This window comes from Carcharhinus amblyrhynchos, chromosome 20 (assembly GCF_965287045.1).
Source record: "Carcharhinus amblyrhynchos chromosome 20, sCarAmb.v2.hapA, whole genome shotgun sequence".
Lineage (NCBI taxonomy): Eukaryota > Metazoa > Chordata > Chondrichthyes > Carcharhiniformes > Carcharhinidae > Carcharhinus > Carcharhinus amblyrhynchos.
The window spans coordinates 50,541,053-50,557,256 of record NC_137343.1 but is presented as its reverse complement, the minus strand read 5'-3'; the positions used below and the strand labels follow the sequence as shown (position 1 = coordinate 50,557,256).

General features: G+C 50.9%; 1 protein-coding gene across 4 annotated transcripts in view; it reads right to left on the bottom strand.

The window, feature by feature from the left end:
• Positions 1 to 16,204, bottom strand: part of smpd4 (sphingomyelin phosphodiesterase 4) — a 67,823-nt gene that overhangs the window by 9,408 nt on the left and 42,211 nt on the right. For all 4 annotated transcript variants that reach the window (XM_080208592.1, XM_080208593.1, XM_080208590.1 and 1 more), the window contains 5 exons: positions 13,437 to 13,527; positions 11,067 to 11,167; positions 8,006 to 8,169; positions 2,977 to 3,182; positions 1,151 to 1,387 (listed from right to left, as the gene is read on the bottom strand). In XM_080208592.1, coding sequence (XP_080064718.1) covers positions 1,151 to 1,387; positions 2,977 to 3,182; positions 8,006 to 8,169; positions 11,067 to 11,167; positions 13,437 to 13,527 — 799 coding nt within the window. The remainder of the gene's footprint in view (positions 1 to 1,150; positions 1,388 to 2,976; positions 3,183 to 8,005; positions 8,170 to 11,066; positions 11,168 to 13,436; positions 13,528 to 16,204) is intronic.

Sequence of the window (16,204 nt, the reverse complement as noted above, 5' to 3'; positions counted from 1 at the left end):
TGGACAGACCCTGAGACAGGAGGACAATGGGGCTGGTGGACAGACCCTGAGACAGAAGGACAATGGGGCTGGTGGACAGACCCTGAGACAGGAGGACAATGGGGCTGGTGGACAGACCCTGAGACAGGAGGACAATGGGGCTGGTGGACAGACCCTGAGACAGGAGGGCAATGGGGCTGGTGGACAGACCCTGAGACAGGAGGACAATGGGGCTAGTGGACAGACCCTGAGACAGAAGGACAATGGGGCTGGTGGACAGACCCTGAGACAGAGGGCAATGGGGCTGGTGGACAGACACTGAGACAGAAGGGCAATGGGGCTAGTGGACAGACCCTGAGACAGAAGGACAATGGGGCTGGTGGACAGACCCTGAGACAGAAGGGCAGTGGGACTGGTGAAGAGACCCTCTGAACGTTCTCTAATCTGCTTTATGCTTCTGGGACTAGGAAGTGGCTCCATAAGATCAAACCCACAAAACCTTTTCACGTGTCCACGGTCCAAAGGGAAAGCAGATTATGCGTTTTTCTTGTTTTTAGGGAAGTTCTACAATCTAAACCTGACTCTTTATGATGCCAGATGTAACAATTCAAGGTGATTTGTGGTTTCTCAGCACTGAGTGAGAGATTTGGAAGCTGCATCAAGACACCCCCAGAATCTAAACAGGAAAAACATATCACTGTTCAGGTCCTGTAGACCACCACAGAATCTTAAAGCACAGTTTATAGGGTAAGGGGGACTTGGCTGGTAAATTTTGTTGTACTACAATGTATGGGGAAGGAGCCTGAATCACAACAGTTCACCCAGATGAGTGTGTTTTGCATACACCACAGAATCCGGTGACTGAGGGGCAGAGTCTCCTTCAAGGCTGTAAACATCCCTCTCCATCGACAGGATACAGGCCTGGAATCTTCAAAAAAACCAAACCCCCATATGTGAAAACATTCATCCAAATGCTCTTCCTTCCTTTAGCACTGTTAGTAATGATGCGGAGTTAGAACAGCCCAGCAAGAATTCTTTTAGCCCAGGGGACAGTCCGGTTAGCAACACAAGGACACGAGCAGAGGAAGGCCCAGCCTGAGCACGTGACAGAGCGAGATTGTGTCCTGAGCAAAGGCCAGCGTCAATCAAACACTCAAAATGTCAGTCTTACCTTGAACACCTGACACAAGTACTCCAGCGACCTTTCCAAATACTCATCGGTCTTTCGGATCTCATCAGGTCCCAAGTCATCCAGATCATTGCCTCCGTAAGCAGAAGTATTGAAATCATAGGGAGACAGGCCTAAGAAGGACATGAGTGAGTGTCCTGTAAACTGCTCGGCTGTGTGATCAGAAATGGATTTAGCAGTCTGCTTGGCCTGCGCTATTAACTGTGCCAGTTTCAGTACCTGCAGGAGAAGGAGCCAATATGCAGAGACATTACTGTTCCATTCAATCTCACCATTTACCTGGGTCTTATCCATCAGCTCAACTCCAATTCTGCTTCCCACAGCCTTGCTTCCCACAGCCCCCTTTCATCCATCCCCCCGGCCTCACTCACCTTCACTGGCTCCCAGACCGAGAACAGTTCCATTGTAAAATTCCCAGCCTTGTATTTAAATTCCTGATGTGGGGATGCCGGCTTGGACTGGGGTGAGCTCAGTAAATCCCTGCACAGCCTTGCATCACCGCCCCCATTTCTGTAATCTCCTCAACACTCTGCGATGTCTGAGTTCCTCTAATTCTGGTTCCTCTTATATCCCTACTTCAATCGCTTTCACAGTTAGCCATGCCCTCAGCTATCTGGGCCTGAAGCTCTGGAATTCCCTCCCTAAACCTCTCACCTTTCACTGCTCTTTTAAGACACTCCTCAAAACCCAATACCTTGATCAAATTTTGGTCAGTCTGCCTAATGCCTCAGTTGGTTCAATGCCACATTTTGTTTGATACTCTCTTCTGGAACATTTGGGACATTTACATTAAACAGGTATGTAAAGCTTAAAAAAACTCAACTGTAAAGAACAGGCAAGGTCAGTACCCAGTCTGTCAGTGAGCCAACGTGTGGGAACCCAGCTCCCCATTTCCAATTGGTCCCAAAGAAAGGCGCAACATGATGATAAGATAGTCCCTCAAAGAGAGCCTGAATATCACGTGGTCACCATGGACCACATTCTCCATCAGTGCCACCCAAGGCACTTACCCAGCGAGAACCAGCGCCACCCAAGGCACTTACCCAGCGAGAACCAGCGCCACCCAAGGCACTTACCCAGCGAGAACCAGCGCCACCCAAGGCACTTACCCAGCGAGAACCAGCGCCACCCAAGGCACTTACCCAGTGAGAAACAGCGCCACCCAAGGCACTTACCCAGTGAGAAACAGCGCCACCCAAGGCACTTACCCAGTGAGAAACAGCGCCACCCAAGGCACTTACCCAGTGAGAAACAGCGCCACCCAAGGCACTTACCCAGCGAGAACCAGCGCCACCCAAGGCACTTACCCAGCGAGAACCAGCGCCACCCAAGGCACTTACCCAGCGAGAACCAGCGCCACCCAAGGCACTTACCCAGCGAGAACCAGCGCCACCCAAGGCACTTACCCAGTGAGAACCAGCGCAACCCAAGGCACTTACCCAGCGAGAACCAGCGTCACCCAAGGCACTTACCCAGCGAGAACCAGCGCCACCCAAGGCACTTACCCAGTGAGAACCAGCGCAACCCAAGGCACTTACCCAGCGAGAACCAGTGTCACTGGGTAAAGGACTGGGTCCCCAAATCAGTGCCTCTGGGATCTGTTCCCAACGTGTACCCAGTGAGGACAACACCTGCTGGATCTGTACCTCGGTGCCTTCAGGGAGTTTGGAGCAGAAAATCATATTGCTGTTCTCTTCTCCCCACCACCCACAACTCTATCCCACCGAGTTCAATGTACCAGTGTGACCTTTTACCCCGTACACAACTGCTTACTAAAGGAGGGTGAAGTCTCAGCAGCTTATACTCACCATGTTCCTGACATCGACCCCAAACATCTGCGTGTACACACAATCCTGCCCCTCCAGGTTGTACACGTGACTTTTCACTCGGAAGGATGAATCTGCCACCGGGGAATGCCACAATGACATGAAGTTGCCGCTGAAGCTGGGGGATGCGTACACACGATGCTGCCTTGGATGGTGCATGGGATCAGGCTCCAGGAACAAGCGCTCAGCTATTGGAAAACAACGGAGGGTTTACACAGACAGAATAAAACATATAGCTGCAAATGCCTGGGGTAATTAGTGAGCTGAGGCTCACTGGCACTCTGACCCCAGTCAGAATGTCTCAGGCCCCAGTCCAAACTTAGAGGCTTGAACACAGACAACACTGACACTCGGAGAGACTTGGCACTGAGGGAGCCCCGCACCGTCAAAGGTGGGGGAGGGAGTACTGAGGGAGCACTGCATGGTTGTGGGGAGGGAGTACTGAGGCAGCGCAGGGCCGTCGGGGGGGAGGGGATACTGAGGGAGCGCTGCACCGCCGGGGATGAGGGTAGCACTGAGGGAGTGCTGCGCCGCCAGGGGCGGGAGTACTGAGAGAGCGCTGCGCTGTCGGGAGGGTGGGAGTACTGAGAGAGCGCTGTGCTGTCGGGGGGTGGGAGTACTGAGGGAGCGCTGCCCCGTCGGGGGGTGGGAGTACTGAGAGAGCGCTGTGCTGTCGGGAGGGTGGGAGTACTGAGAGAGCGCTGTGCTGTCGGGGGGTGGGAGTACTGAGGGAGCGCTGTGCTGTCGGGAGGGTGGGAGTACTGAGAGAGCGCTGTGCTGTCGGGGGGCGGGAGTACTGAGAGAGCGCTGTGCTGTCGGGGGGCGGGAGTACTGAGAGAGCGCTGTGCTGTCGGGGGGTGGGAGTACTGAGGGAGCGCTGTGCTGTCGGGGGGTGGGAGTACTGAGGGAGCGCTGTGCTGTCGGGGGGCGGGAGTACTGAGGGAGCGCTGTGCTTTCGGGGGGTGGGAGTACTGAGAGAGCGCTGCCCTGTCGGGGGGTGGGAGTACTGAGGGAGCGCTGTGCTGTCGGGGGAGGGAGTACTGAGAGAGCGCTGCCCTGTCGGGGGGTGGGAGTACTGAGAGAGCGCTGTGCTGTCGGGGGGACGGAGTACTGAGAGAGCGCTGTGCTGTCGGGGGGACGGAGTACTGAGAGAGCGCTGTGCTGTCGGGGGGACGGAGTACTGAGAGAGCGCTGCCCTGTCGGGGGGTGGGAGTACTGAGAGAGCGCTGTGCTGTCGGGGGGTGGGAGTACTGAGGGAGCGCTGTGCTGTCGGGGGGTGGGAGTACTGAGGGAGCGCTGTGCTGTCGGGGGAGGGAGTACTGAGAGAGCGCTGCCCTGTCGGGGGGTGGGAGTACTGAGAGAGCGCTGTGCTGTCGGGGGGACGGAGTACTGAGAGAGCGCTGCCCTGTCGGGGGGTGGGAGTACTGAGAGAGCGCTGCCCTGTCGGGGGTGGGAGTACTGAGAGAGCGCTGTGCTGTCGGGGGAGGGAGTACTGAGAGAGCGCTGTGCTGTCGGGGGTGGGAGTACTGAGAGAGCGCTGTGCTGTCGGGGGGTGGGAGTACTGAGAGAGCGCTGTGCTGTCGGGGGTGGGAGTACTGAGAGAGCGCTGTGCTGTCGGGGGGAGGGAGTACTGAGGGAGCGCTGCCCTGTCGGGGGTGGGAGTACTGAGAGAGCGCTGCCCTGTCGGGGGGGTGGGAGTACTGAGAGAGCGCTGCTCTGTCGGGGGTGGGAGTACTGAGAGAGCGCTGTGCTGTCGGGGGGTGGGAGTACTGAGAGAGCGCTGCGCTGTCGGGGGGTGGGAGTACTGAGGGAGCGCTGTGCTGTCGGGGGGTGGGAGTACTGAGAGAGCGCTGTGCTGTCGGGGGTGGGGGCAGTACTGAGAGAGCGCTGCGCTGTCGGGGGGTGGGAGTACTGAGAGAGCGCTGTGCTGTCGGGGGGTGGGAGTACTGAGAGAGCGCTGTGCTGTCGGGGGGTGGGAGTACTGAGAGAGCGCTGTGCTGTCAGGGGGTGGGAGTACTGAGAGAGCGCTGCTCTGTCGGGGGGTGGGAGTACTGAGAGAGCGCTGCTCTGTCGGGGGGTGGGAGTACTGAGAGAGCGCTGTGCTGTCGGGGGGTGGGAGTACTGAGAGAGCGCTGCTCTGTCGGGGGGTGGGAGTACTGAGAGAGCGCTGCTCTGTCGGGGGGTGGGAGTACTGAGAGAGCGCTGCACTGTCGGGGGGTGGGAGTACTGAGGGAGCGCTGCCCTGTCGGGGGGTGGGAGTACTGAGGGAGCGCTGCCCTGTCGGGGGGAGGGAGTACTGAGAGAGCGCTGCCCTGTCGGGGGGTGGGAGTACTGAGAGAGCGCTGCTCTGTCGGGGGGTGGGAGTACTGAGAGAGCGCTGCTCTGTCGGGGGGTGGGAGTACTGAGAGAGCGCTGTGCTGTCGGGGGTGGGAGTACTGAGAGAGCGCTGTGCTGTCGGGGGTGGGAGTACTGAGAGAGCGCTGTGCTGTCGGGGGTGGGAGTACTGAGAGAGCGCTGTGCTGTCGGGGGTGGGAGTACTGAGAGAGCGCTGTGCTGTCGGGGGTGGGAGTACTGAGAGAGCGCTGCCCTGTCGGGGGGTGGGAGTACTGAGAGAGCGCTGCCCTGTCGGGGGAGGGAGTACTGAGGGAGCGCTGCCCTGTCGGGGGGGTGGGAGTACTGAGGGAGCGCTGCCCTGTCGGGGGGTGGGAGTACTGAGAGAGCGCTGCCCTGTCGGGGGGAGGGAGTACTGAGAGAGCGCTGCCCTGTCGGGGGTGGGAGTACTGAGAGAGCGCTGTGCTGTCGGGGGGTGGGAGTACTGAGGGAGCGCTGCCCTGTCGGGGGGTGGGAGTACTGAGAGAGCGCTGCCCTGTCGGGGGGTGGGAGTACTGAGAGAGCGCTGCCCTGTCGGGGGGTGGGAGTACTGAGGGAGCGCTGTGCTGTCGGGGGTGGGGGCAGTACTGAGAGAGCGCTGCGCTGTCGGGGGTGGGAGTACTGAGAGAGCGCTGCCCTGTCGGGGGTGGGAGTACTGAGAGAGCGCTGCCCTGTCGGGGGCTGGGAGTACTGAGGGAGCGCTGCCCTGTCGGGGGGTGGGAGTACTGAGAGAGTGCTGCCCTGTCGGGGGGTGGGAGTACTGAGGGAGCGCTGTGCTGTCGGGGGGGTGGGAGTACTGAGAGAGCGCTGTGCTGTCGGGGGTGGGAGTACTGAGAGAGCGCTGCCCTGTCGGGGGGTGGGAGTACTGAGGGAGCGCTGTGCTGTCGGGGGGTGGGAGTACTGAGGGAGCGCTGTGCTGTCGGGGGGTGGGAGTACTGAGGGAGCGCTGCCCTGTCGGGGGGTGGGAGTACTGAGGGAGCGCTGCCCTGTCGGGGGGTGGGAGTACTGAGAGAGCGCTGTGCTGTCGGGGGGTGGGAGTACTGAGGGAGCGCTGCCCTGTCGGGGGGTGGGAGTACTGAGAGAGCGCTGTGCTGTCGGGGGTGGGAGTACTGAGAGAGCGCTGTGCTGTCGGGGGTGGGAGTACTGAGGGAGCGCTGTGCTGTCGGGGGGTGGGAGTACTGAGGGAGCGCTGCCCTGTCGGGGGGTGGGAGTACTGAGAGAGCGCTGTGCTGTCGGGGGTGGGGGCAGTACTGAGAGAGCGCTGTGCTGTCGGGGGGTGGGAGTACTGAGAGAGCGCTGTGCTGTCGGGGGGTGGGAGTACTGAGGGAGCGCTGTGCTGTCGGGGGTGGGAGTACTGAGAGAGCGCTGCCCTGTCGGGGGGTGGGAGTACTGAGAGAGCGCTGTGCTGTCGGGGGGTGGGAGTACTGAGAGAGCGCTGCGCTGTCGGGGGTGGGAGTACTGAGGGAGCGCTGTGCTGTCGGGGGTGGGAGTACTGAGAGAGCGCTGTGCTGTCGGGGGGTGGGAGTACTGAGGGAGCGCTGCCCTGTCGGGGGGTGGGAGTACTGAGAGAGCGCTGTGCTGTCGGGGGTGGGGGCAGTACTGAGAGAGCGCTGTGCTGTCGGGGGGTGGGAGTACTGAGAGAGCGCTGTGCTGTCGGGGGGTGGGAGTACTGAGAGAGCGCTGCGCTGTCGGGGGTGGGAGTACTGAGAGAGCGCTGTGCTGTCGGGGGGTGGGAGTACTGAGAGAGCGCTGTGCTGTCGGGGGGTGGGAGTACTGAGGGAGCGCTGTGCTGTCGGGGGAAGGGAGTACTGAGAGAGCGCTGTGCTGTCGGGGGTGGGAGTACTGAGAGAGCGCTGTGCTGTCGGGGGTGGGAGTACTGAGAGAGCGCTGCACTGTCGGGGGTGGGAGTACTGAGAGAGCGCTGTGCTGTCGGGGGTGGGAGTACTGAGAGAGCGCTGTGCTGTCGGGGGGTGGGAGTACTGAGAGAGCGCTGTGCTGTCGGGGGTGGGAGTACTGAGAGAGCGCTGTGCTGTCGGGGGGTGGGAGTACTGAGAGAGCGCTGTGCTGTCGGGGGTGGGAGTACTGAGAGAGCGCTGTGCTGTCGGGGGTGGGAGTACTGAGAGAGCGCTGTGCTGTCGGGGGGAGGGATTCTATGAACTTGTTGAAACTTATAAGATCTAGAGGAGACATGATATGGTGAATTCTGAAAGGATGCTTCCCCTGGGTGTGAGACTCTCAAACTGGGTGACACTGTAAACACAAGAGGTCTATTTAAGGTGGAGGTGAGAAGAATATTTTTCCTCTTAGGTGATTATGAGTCTGTGGAACTCTCTTCCACAGATAGCAGGGGAAGGGTGAGGGGATATTTTTAAGGCAGAGATAGATAGACTCTTGACTAATAAGGGAGATAAAGTTTATCAGGATAGTGGGACCACAATGAGATCAACCTGTGAATTTATAGAAGGATAGAGCAGGCTCGGGGGGCTGAATGTCCTACTGATCCTAATTCATGTTTCTCCTCACAGCAGGTTTATCCACGTGAAGGAGTTGGGCTTTGGCTGATCTGAAGGAATGCCGGGATGGTATTGGAGTTGGGAATAGCAAGCACTTCATATTGTTATGGCACTACAATTGATCTTACCTTCCTTGATCATTTCAGCCAGGTTAGGCTGACTGTACACCTTGGCCACGCGGTACACCATCAGCGCATTCTTGGGGCTGACGAGGTCAGTGCGCAAAGCTCGATTGAGAAAGCCTTGGAAGAGCTTTGTGAACATCAGCAGGTTTTCCTGGACAAAGGGTGCCCTGTAACACAGAATGAAGGGTTCGGAGTTAGATCTAATGGAGCAGGCAATGAGTAGCATCTGTTTTAGATCATGACTGTTTAAACATGGAGGCACCCTCCAAACTCAACGTCTTCACAAAGATAGGTGTGAAAGCCAACGAAGCACATGGGACTCAACAGCCACTCTGGCCACTGTATCCATGCTAGCACTTCAATTGAAGAAACTACTCTCATCCCATGTATTTGACAACACATACTCAATTTATTTTTAAAATAACTTTACAATTTCTTCCTCAGTGCTCTCACGTTCTAATAAGACAATTCCCCATTTGCTCTTGCACGGAGAATCCTCTGTCCCTTTCTTACTGATTCCACCACCACTTTTCACCTTTTAACCTCAAAACTGGATTAATTTTGGACCCCTCCACTTAATGCATCATGCGAGGTCACTGGGATTTTACCTGGCAGGGAGAGGAGGAAGCAGAGAGGAAACAGTGAATCTGAGCAATTACCAAGGCTTACAATGGCCCAATGAGGGACTGAAACGAGATCTCAGCAGCTTTGGAATAAAGTGTAATGATCACTGTCAGCAAACAAGCCCTCAGTCAATAATACTGAAAATACAAAAATAAGGTTGACTGCAGTAATGCCTTCCAAATAAAACATGACTCGTTTAGGTTCAGAATCCTTTAGATCCAAACCCTTTTCCATTGACTCTTATTAAAGATCGTTCCAACTTTTCAAACTCAATTCATGTCTAGAATTCAACCACTCAGTCTTCAAACACACAGGTTGCATCAGGAAAACGGAACAAAGTAACAAATCTGCGTTAGCATTTACCACCCAGGCCAGCAAACAGATCTATATTAATCTACTGTTCCCACATCTGTTGACAAAACCCTGTTGACCAAACCACTTCACTTCCACTGTCCAGAACTCAAATATACTTTCCTCCTTGCTCCTCTTGGGTGAAAGGCTATCACAACTCCAGCAATCTTTGTGTCATCTGCAAACTTACTAATCAAACCAGCTACATCTTCTTCCAAATCATTTATATATATCACAAACAGCAGAGGTCCCACTAGTCACAGACCTCCAATCAGGAAAAGACCCCTCCACTGCTACCCTCTGTCTTCTATGGCCAAGCCAGTTCTGTAGCCATATAGCTAGTTCATCTTTGATCCCGTGAGATTTAACCTTTTGCACCAGCCTGCCATGAAGGACCTTGTCAAGCGCTTTACTAAAATCCATACAGACGACATCCATGAGCCTTCCCTTGTCAATCATTTTTGTCACCTCCTCAAAAAACTCAACCAAATTTGTGAGGCATGACTCCCCTCGTACAAAACCATGTTTTCTATCACTAATGAGACTATTCAGTTTTAAATGTGTATAGATCCTATGAATCTTCTCCAACAATTTCCCTATCACGGACATCAAGCTCACCAGCCTATAATTACCCAGGTTTATCCTTGCTACCCTTCTTAAATAACGGGACCACATTCGCTATCCTCCAATCCTCTGGGACTTCACCTGTGTCCAATGAAGAAACAAAGATTTCTGTTACAGGCCCAGCAATTTCATCTGTCTCCCTCAGTAATCTCGGACAGATGCCATCTGGCCCTGGGGATTTGTCTACCTTAATGCTTCCTAAAACACCTAACACTTCCTCCCTTGTAATTGTGATTTGTTCTAACGGAGTCTGAGACATCCCTCTGAGACACTACTAATCAATGTGTCCCTCTCTTTTGTGAATCCTGATGCAAAGTATTCATTTAGGATCTCACCTACTTCCTTGGGTTCTAAGCATAATTCCCCTCCTTTGTTCTTGAGAGGTCCGACTCCTCCTCTCGCAACCCTCTTATTCCTAACGTATACCTTGGGATTCTCTTTAATCCTGTCTGCCAAGGACATTTCATGACCCCTTTTTGCCCTTCTAACTCCCTGTTTGAATTCTTTTCTACTCTCTCTGTATTCCTCCATTGCTTCATCTGTTTTTAGCTGTTTAGACCTTACGTATGCCTTTTTCTTTTTGCTTAGACCTACAATTTCTCTGGTTATCCATGGCTCTTGAATCCTACCTTTCCTGTCCTTCCTTTTTACAGGCACATGGCTGTCCTGCAGCCCTATCAACTGCTCCTTAAAAGACCCCCGCGTGCCAGATGTGGATTTACCCTCGAACAGCCTCTCCCAGTCAACAGCCATCAAATCCTGCCTAATCCGGCTGTAGTTAGCCTTCCCCCAATTCAGCACCTTACCCATAGGACAACACTTATCCTTTTCCATGACTATTTGGAAGTTTACAGAATTGTGCTCACCATTTGCCACATGTTCCCCCAAATGAAACTTTGATGACCTGACCGGGCTCATTCCCCTGTACTAGGTCCAGTATAGCTCCCTCTCTAGTTGGACTATCAACATATTGTTCCAAAGAACCTTCCTGGATACATTTTGTAAATTCCTCCATCTGGACCCGCAGCCCTAAGCGATTTCCAGTCCATATGAGGGAAATTAAAGTCTCCCACTACAACAACCCTATTTTTTCTACACCTGTCCAGAATCTCCTTACATATCCGTTCCTCAACTTTCTGTGGGTTGTTGGGAGGCCTGTAGTATACCCTCAGCATAATGACTGCACCCTTCACACATCTTTGGAGCGTGGGAGGAAACCGGAGCACCCGACGGAAATCCACGCAGACACAGGGAGAACGTGCAAACTCCACAGTGACCCGAGGCCTGGGTCCCTGGCGCTGAGAGGCAGCAGTACAAAGGAAGCTGCTTAACAGACTGTGAGCATAACATTGGACAGTAAAGAGTGAAGTAAAGATGACTTGAGTCACATTAGAAGCATATCTTCGTTTTAACCGCAATCTCATCTCCCATAGTCTGTTATATCCGTGACCTCTGTATGATTTACCATTTGTCTGGTACACTGCGATCCGCTGAGTCAATCACGTTGGGTAGTTTCTCTGCTGCATACCGCCAGGGCTGCAGATAGCTGAGCCATGTTTCTAAAACCTGCAGAGACAAATTAAACTACTGACAAAGGGACAAGCAAACAGGTTACAAACAGAACTTCCTGTCCAATGTGGCCGTTTGTGAGCAAAATATACCTGACACTACAAATAAAAATTTTGTTCCTTCAGTTGACTTGTGCCTGAAGATTTAAGTCATACAAGAGATTCATCAAAATGACAACATAACATGGCAGTGTACTGGCAAAATGGTACGAAAGGATCAGCACTGTTCCCTATAGGGGCCTCAGCTATTTACAATCTATATTAATGCCTTAGACCAAGAACCAGAGAGTAATGTATCAAAATCTGGTGATACCAAACTAGGTGGAAAGGTACACCGTAGGAAGGGTACAAGAGGCTGCAAGGGCATACAGACAGGACAGGCAAGTGGGCAACAAGATAGCAGATAGAGTATAAATGTAAGGAAGTGGAGTTATTCAATTTGGGTGCAAGAATAAAAAAGTAGATTTTTTTTTAAAAGAGGTACGAGACTTGGAAGAGTTGATATTGGAATACAAAAATAACAAACCCTTGTTATAACTGTAAAGGTTTTGGTGAGAGCACATCTGGAATACAGTGCGCAGTTATAGTCCCCACATTTAAGAAGGGATATACCTGCATTGAAGACGGTACGGTGAAGTCCCTGGGATGAGAGGGGGGGATAGCCCTTAAGGGGCAGTGTGTGTGTGGATACATCCTAGGAGGACAGGGTGGGGGGGGGGGGGGGGGGGTTGGAGGGGGATAGATCCTAGGAGGACCGGGGGCAAGGGGGATAGATCTTAGGAGGACAGGGCCGGGGGAATAGATCTTAGGAGGACAGGGGGAAATCTTAGAGAAACATATAAGATTATAAAGGGAATAGATAAGATAGAAGCAGGGAAGTTGTTTCTACTGGTGGGTGAAACTAGAGCTAGGGGTCATAACCTCAAAATAAGGGGAAGCAGATTTAGGACTAAGTTGAGGAGGAACATTTTCATACAAAGCGTTGTGAATCTGTGGAATTCCCTGCCCAGTGAAGCAGTTGAAGCTCGCTCATCGAATGTTTTTTTAAGGCAAGGATAGATAAATTTTTGAACAGTAATGAAATTAAGGGTTATGGTGAGCAGGCGGATAAGTGGAGCTGAGTCCACAAAAAGATCAGCCATGATCTTATTGAACGGCAGAGCTGGCTCGAGGGGCCAGATGGCCTACTCCTGCTCCTAGTTCTTATGTTATGTTCTGTGTTGGGGCAGACTTACATTAAATTGGGTTTATATTCTCTGGAGTTTAAGGATGAGAGCCAACATATAAAATTCTGAAGAGATTTGTTATGGTAGACAGAGACTGTTTCCACTGGCCAGGGAATCTAGTCTCAGGATAAGGGACCAATGATTTATGTTAAGATTAGGGGAAATGGTTTCACTCCAAGGGTTGGAGATCTTTGGAATTCTCTACCCCAGAGGGTTGTGAATGCTTCACTGTTGAATATATTTAAGTCTGGCTTAGAGATATTTGGTCTCACAGAATTAAGTGATATGGGGAACAGGCAGGAAAATGGGAGTTGAAGCCCAAGATCAGCCATGATCGTACTGACCGATGGAGCAGGCTTGATGGGCCAAATGGTCTACTCCTGCTCCTATTTCTTATATTGGTAGCAGTATACTAAACACACTCAAAGATGACACTGTGGCTGTTAGGTTAGTAAAAGTTCATCAGTGTATTAATGTTGTTCCGTAACATTCAAATTTCATGTACTGGGATAGATCTCAACTTTGACCAAGGCTATCACTTGTTTTATAATATCACACAAAGGTCTGCGGTTTACAGAAGATATTGGTGGCGGAGAGGCAGAGGGAATACCAGTTCATTGAGTTTAAACAATTGTAGGCATGGCCATTATTGGCAGTGACACCACTAATGGCCATTAAAGATGGGAAGAGTGAGGGAACAGAGTGCAGAGGAGCTAAGGTTTCTTGGGAAGTTGTAAGGCTGGAGGAAACTTCAGAGAGGAGATGGGATTTAAAGATGAGAATTTTAAATTTGATCTTGGTTAAACATGTTCTAAAATTGCCAATGTCTCAGCTTTCAACAATCTTAATAAATATCTGCAAACGTCAATCAGTGTGAAATTCACTTCCCAGCATCAGAACATGGCAAAGTTAGAACTTTGGCAAACATTTCAACTCGGAAATCTGGTGCTAGTTACTGTGCTTTTATTAGATTAACACAGAATTAACATTTATATGAGGAACTGAGATACTTAGTGAATAAAGCAGTGCTAGATTACATACAGCTCGAAAGGAGGCATCCAGGGGCCAGTGACTGAAACAATGCTGCAGGAATACGTAAAGCTTCTGCTGAAAAAAGCACGAAATCACAGCCCTGCAAGAAAATCAGAACAAATTACTCACATGTTAACAAAACAGACATCAGTGTGAAATGGTGAAAGATGGTACTACAGAAACTACAGTTTAATTGACAGCACCACTTTCTGTAATTCAGCCTGCAATATTGCAATGTAACCTCCTCCAAGGCAGAGGAGGAAAGACACTGCACACATCACACTGAACCAAAACACAAAAACATTTCCTCTTGTTAAATCTATTACCATTATTGATAACGCACCCACATTCAGAGGTAGAACTAACAACTTCATAGGGCAGCAAGGAATGAACAAGCATCAGCCATGTCACCCACACCCTGACAGTGAATAAAAATGATCAAAGCCAAGATTGGAGAGCCATTTGCTTGATAATCGCATCCCTTCAATAAACCATCCCTTTGAATGTTCTAATTTGCCGAGCAAAGCTCATCCCTCCAGCCTCCCATGACAGCCCATTCTGCTGGCCCTCACATCACAGCAATACTAATTTCAACACGAGATATTTCCCTCTCTGTTACCCAGCCTGGCTCCAGATTTGTCCCCTTATCTAATTAACATTTAATTTTGCGGCGTTAAATTCAAGTACTTAGGTTTACATTCCTAATGAATTTTAAGGAATATTCTGGATTTATTATCCTCTCCTATTTATCGTCGTGAAGTCCTCATACGAGATCACTACTCCAGCAACCACTTAGCTTCCCCAGATTTCCTCACTGTGCGTCTCCTTTGCATTTAGATCAGTCTTATTGCTCCCTGTTGCCCTGCTTCTGTGTTACAAATGTTTTTGGCAAACACACCTCCTCAGGTGTGGCCCTACCAAGTGTCGAGCATTAACTGACGATAGCTCGGTGGATATATTCCACCACCAGCTCTTTATATCTCCTCACAAAATGGAAACACCACTATTTCTCTACGCTAGCCATTCAGCATCCACGTGGATGGGCAAGTGATTTATCCCTGTTCCAAACCTGGCATTCTGTTCCATCTAAGGACTTTTAATGAAAACTTATTATTATTCAGACAGCTAAGCACATTACACATGGTAAATGTGGTTTAAAAACACATGTGCATTTCCTCCCAAAAAGCTTAATGATTTGTAGACAGTAGGGGAGGAGAATAGGGATTGTATTAGTCTCCAAAACAGAATTAAATTGACCTATCATCAGTTGCTATTTGCAGCAGAGAATTCCAAACTTCTGCCACCTATTCTGCAGCAAAATGTTTCCTAATTCTCTTCTGCAAAGATTGGGCTTTAATTTTTGGACCATGCCCTTGGTCCTAGACTCACCGACAGTGAAAACAGTTCCATAGAACATTGCAGCTCAGAAACAGGCCTTTTGGCCCTTCTTGGCTGTGCCGAACCATTTTTCTGCCTAGTCCCACTGACCTGCACTTCATCCATGTACCTGTCCAAGTTTTTTTTTAAATGTTAAAAGTGACCCCGCATTTACCACTTTATCCAGCAGCTCATTCCACACTCCCACCACTCTCTGTGTGAAGCAGCGCCCCCCCCCGCTAATATTCCCTTTAAACTTTTCTCCTTTCACCTTTAACCCATGCCCTCTGGTTTTTTTTCTCCCCTAGCCTCAGTGGGAAAAGCCTGCTTGCATTCACTCTATCTATACCCATCAAAATCTTATACACCTCTATCAAATCTCCCCTCATTCTTCTACGCTCCAGGGAATAAAGTCCTAACCTATTCAACCTTTCTCTGTAACTCAGTTTCTCAAGTCCCGGCAACATTCATGTAAACCTTCTCTGCACTCTTTCAATTTTAGTAATATCCTTCCTGTAATTAGGTGACCAAAACTGTACACAATACTTTAAATTCGGCCTCACATGTCTTAAAGAACCTCACCGTAACATTCCAACTCTTATACTCAATACTTTGATTTATAAAGGCCAATGTACCAAAAGCACTCTTTACAATCCTATCTACCTGTGATGTCACTTTTAGGGAATTCTTTACCTGTATTCCCAGATCCCTCTGTTCTCCTGCACTGTCCTACCATTTACCTTGTATGTTCTACCTTGGTTTGTCCTTCCAAAATGCAATACCTCACACTTGTCTGCATTAAACTCCATCTGCCATTTTTCATAATAATAAGGGGAGCAGATAGGATTGATGAAGTTCCTCTTCATCTATCCTATCTGCTCCTCTTATTATCCTGAAAACTTTGACCAATCACTCCTAAATTCCAGGCAGTAGAATCCCTGTTTGTTAAACCTTTCTTTATAATTTAAATTCTCGGAGCCCAGGTATCATTGTGGTAAATCTATCATTTCCTCCAAAGCCAATATAGCTGTAAGATGCAATGCCCAGATCTGTACACGAGATGTGGTTTAATCAGGGCTTTGTACAACTGAAGCATGACTTTGACCCCCTTTGTATTTCAGTCCTCCATAAAGGATTCCATTAGTCTTGTTGATTATTTTCTGTATTTATCGTAGAACCATAGAATTCTTACAGTGCAGAAAGAGGCCACCCAGCCCATTGTGTCTGCACCGACTGTTCCCTGTAACCCTGTGCATTTCACCATGGCTAATCCACCTGACCAGGGGCAATTTCGCATGGCCAAATCACCTAACTTGCACAGCTTTGGACTGTGGTAGGAAACCAGAGCACCCAGAGGAAACCCACACAGACACAGGGAGAACGTGCAAACTCCAGAGTCA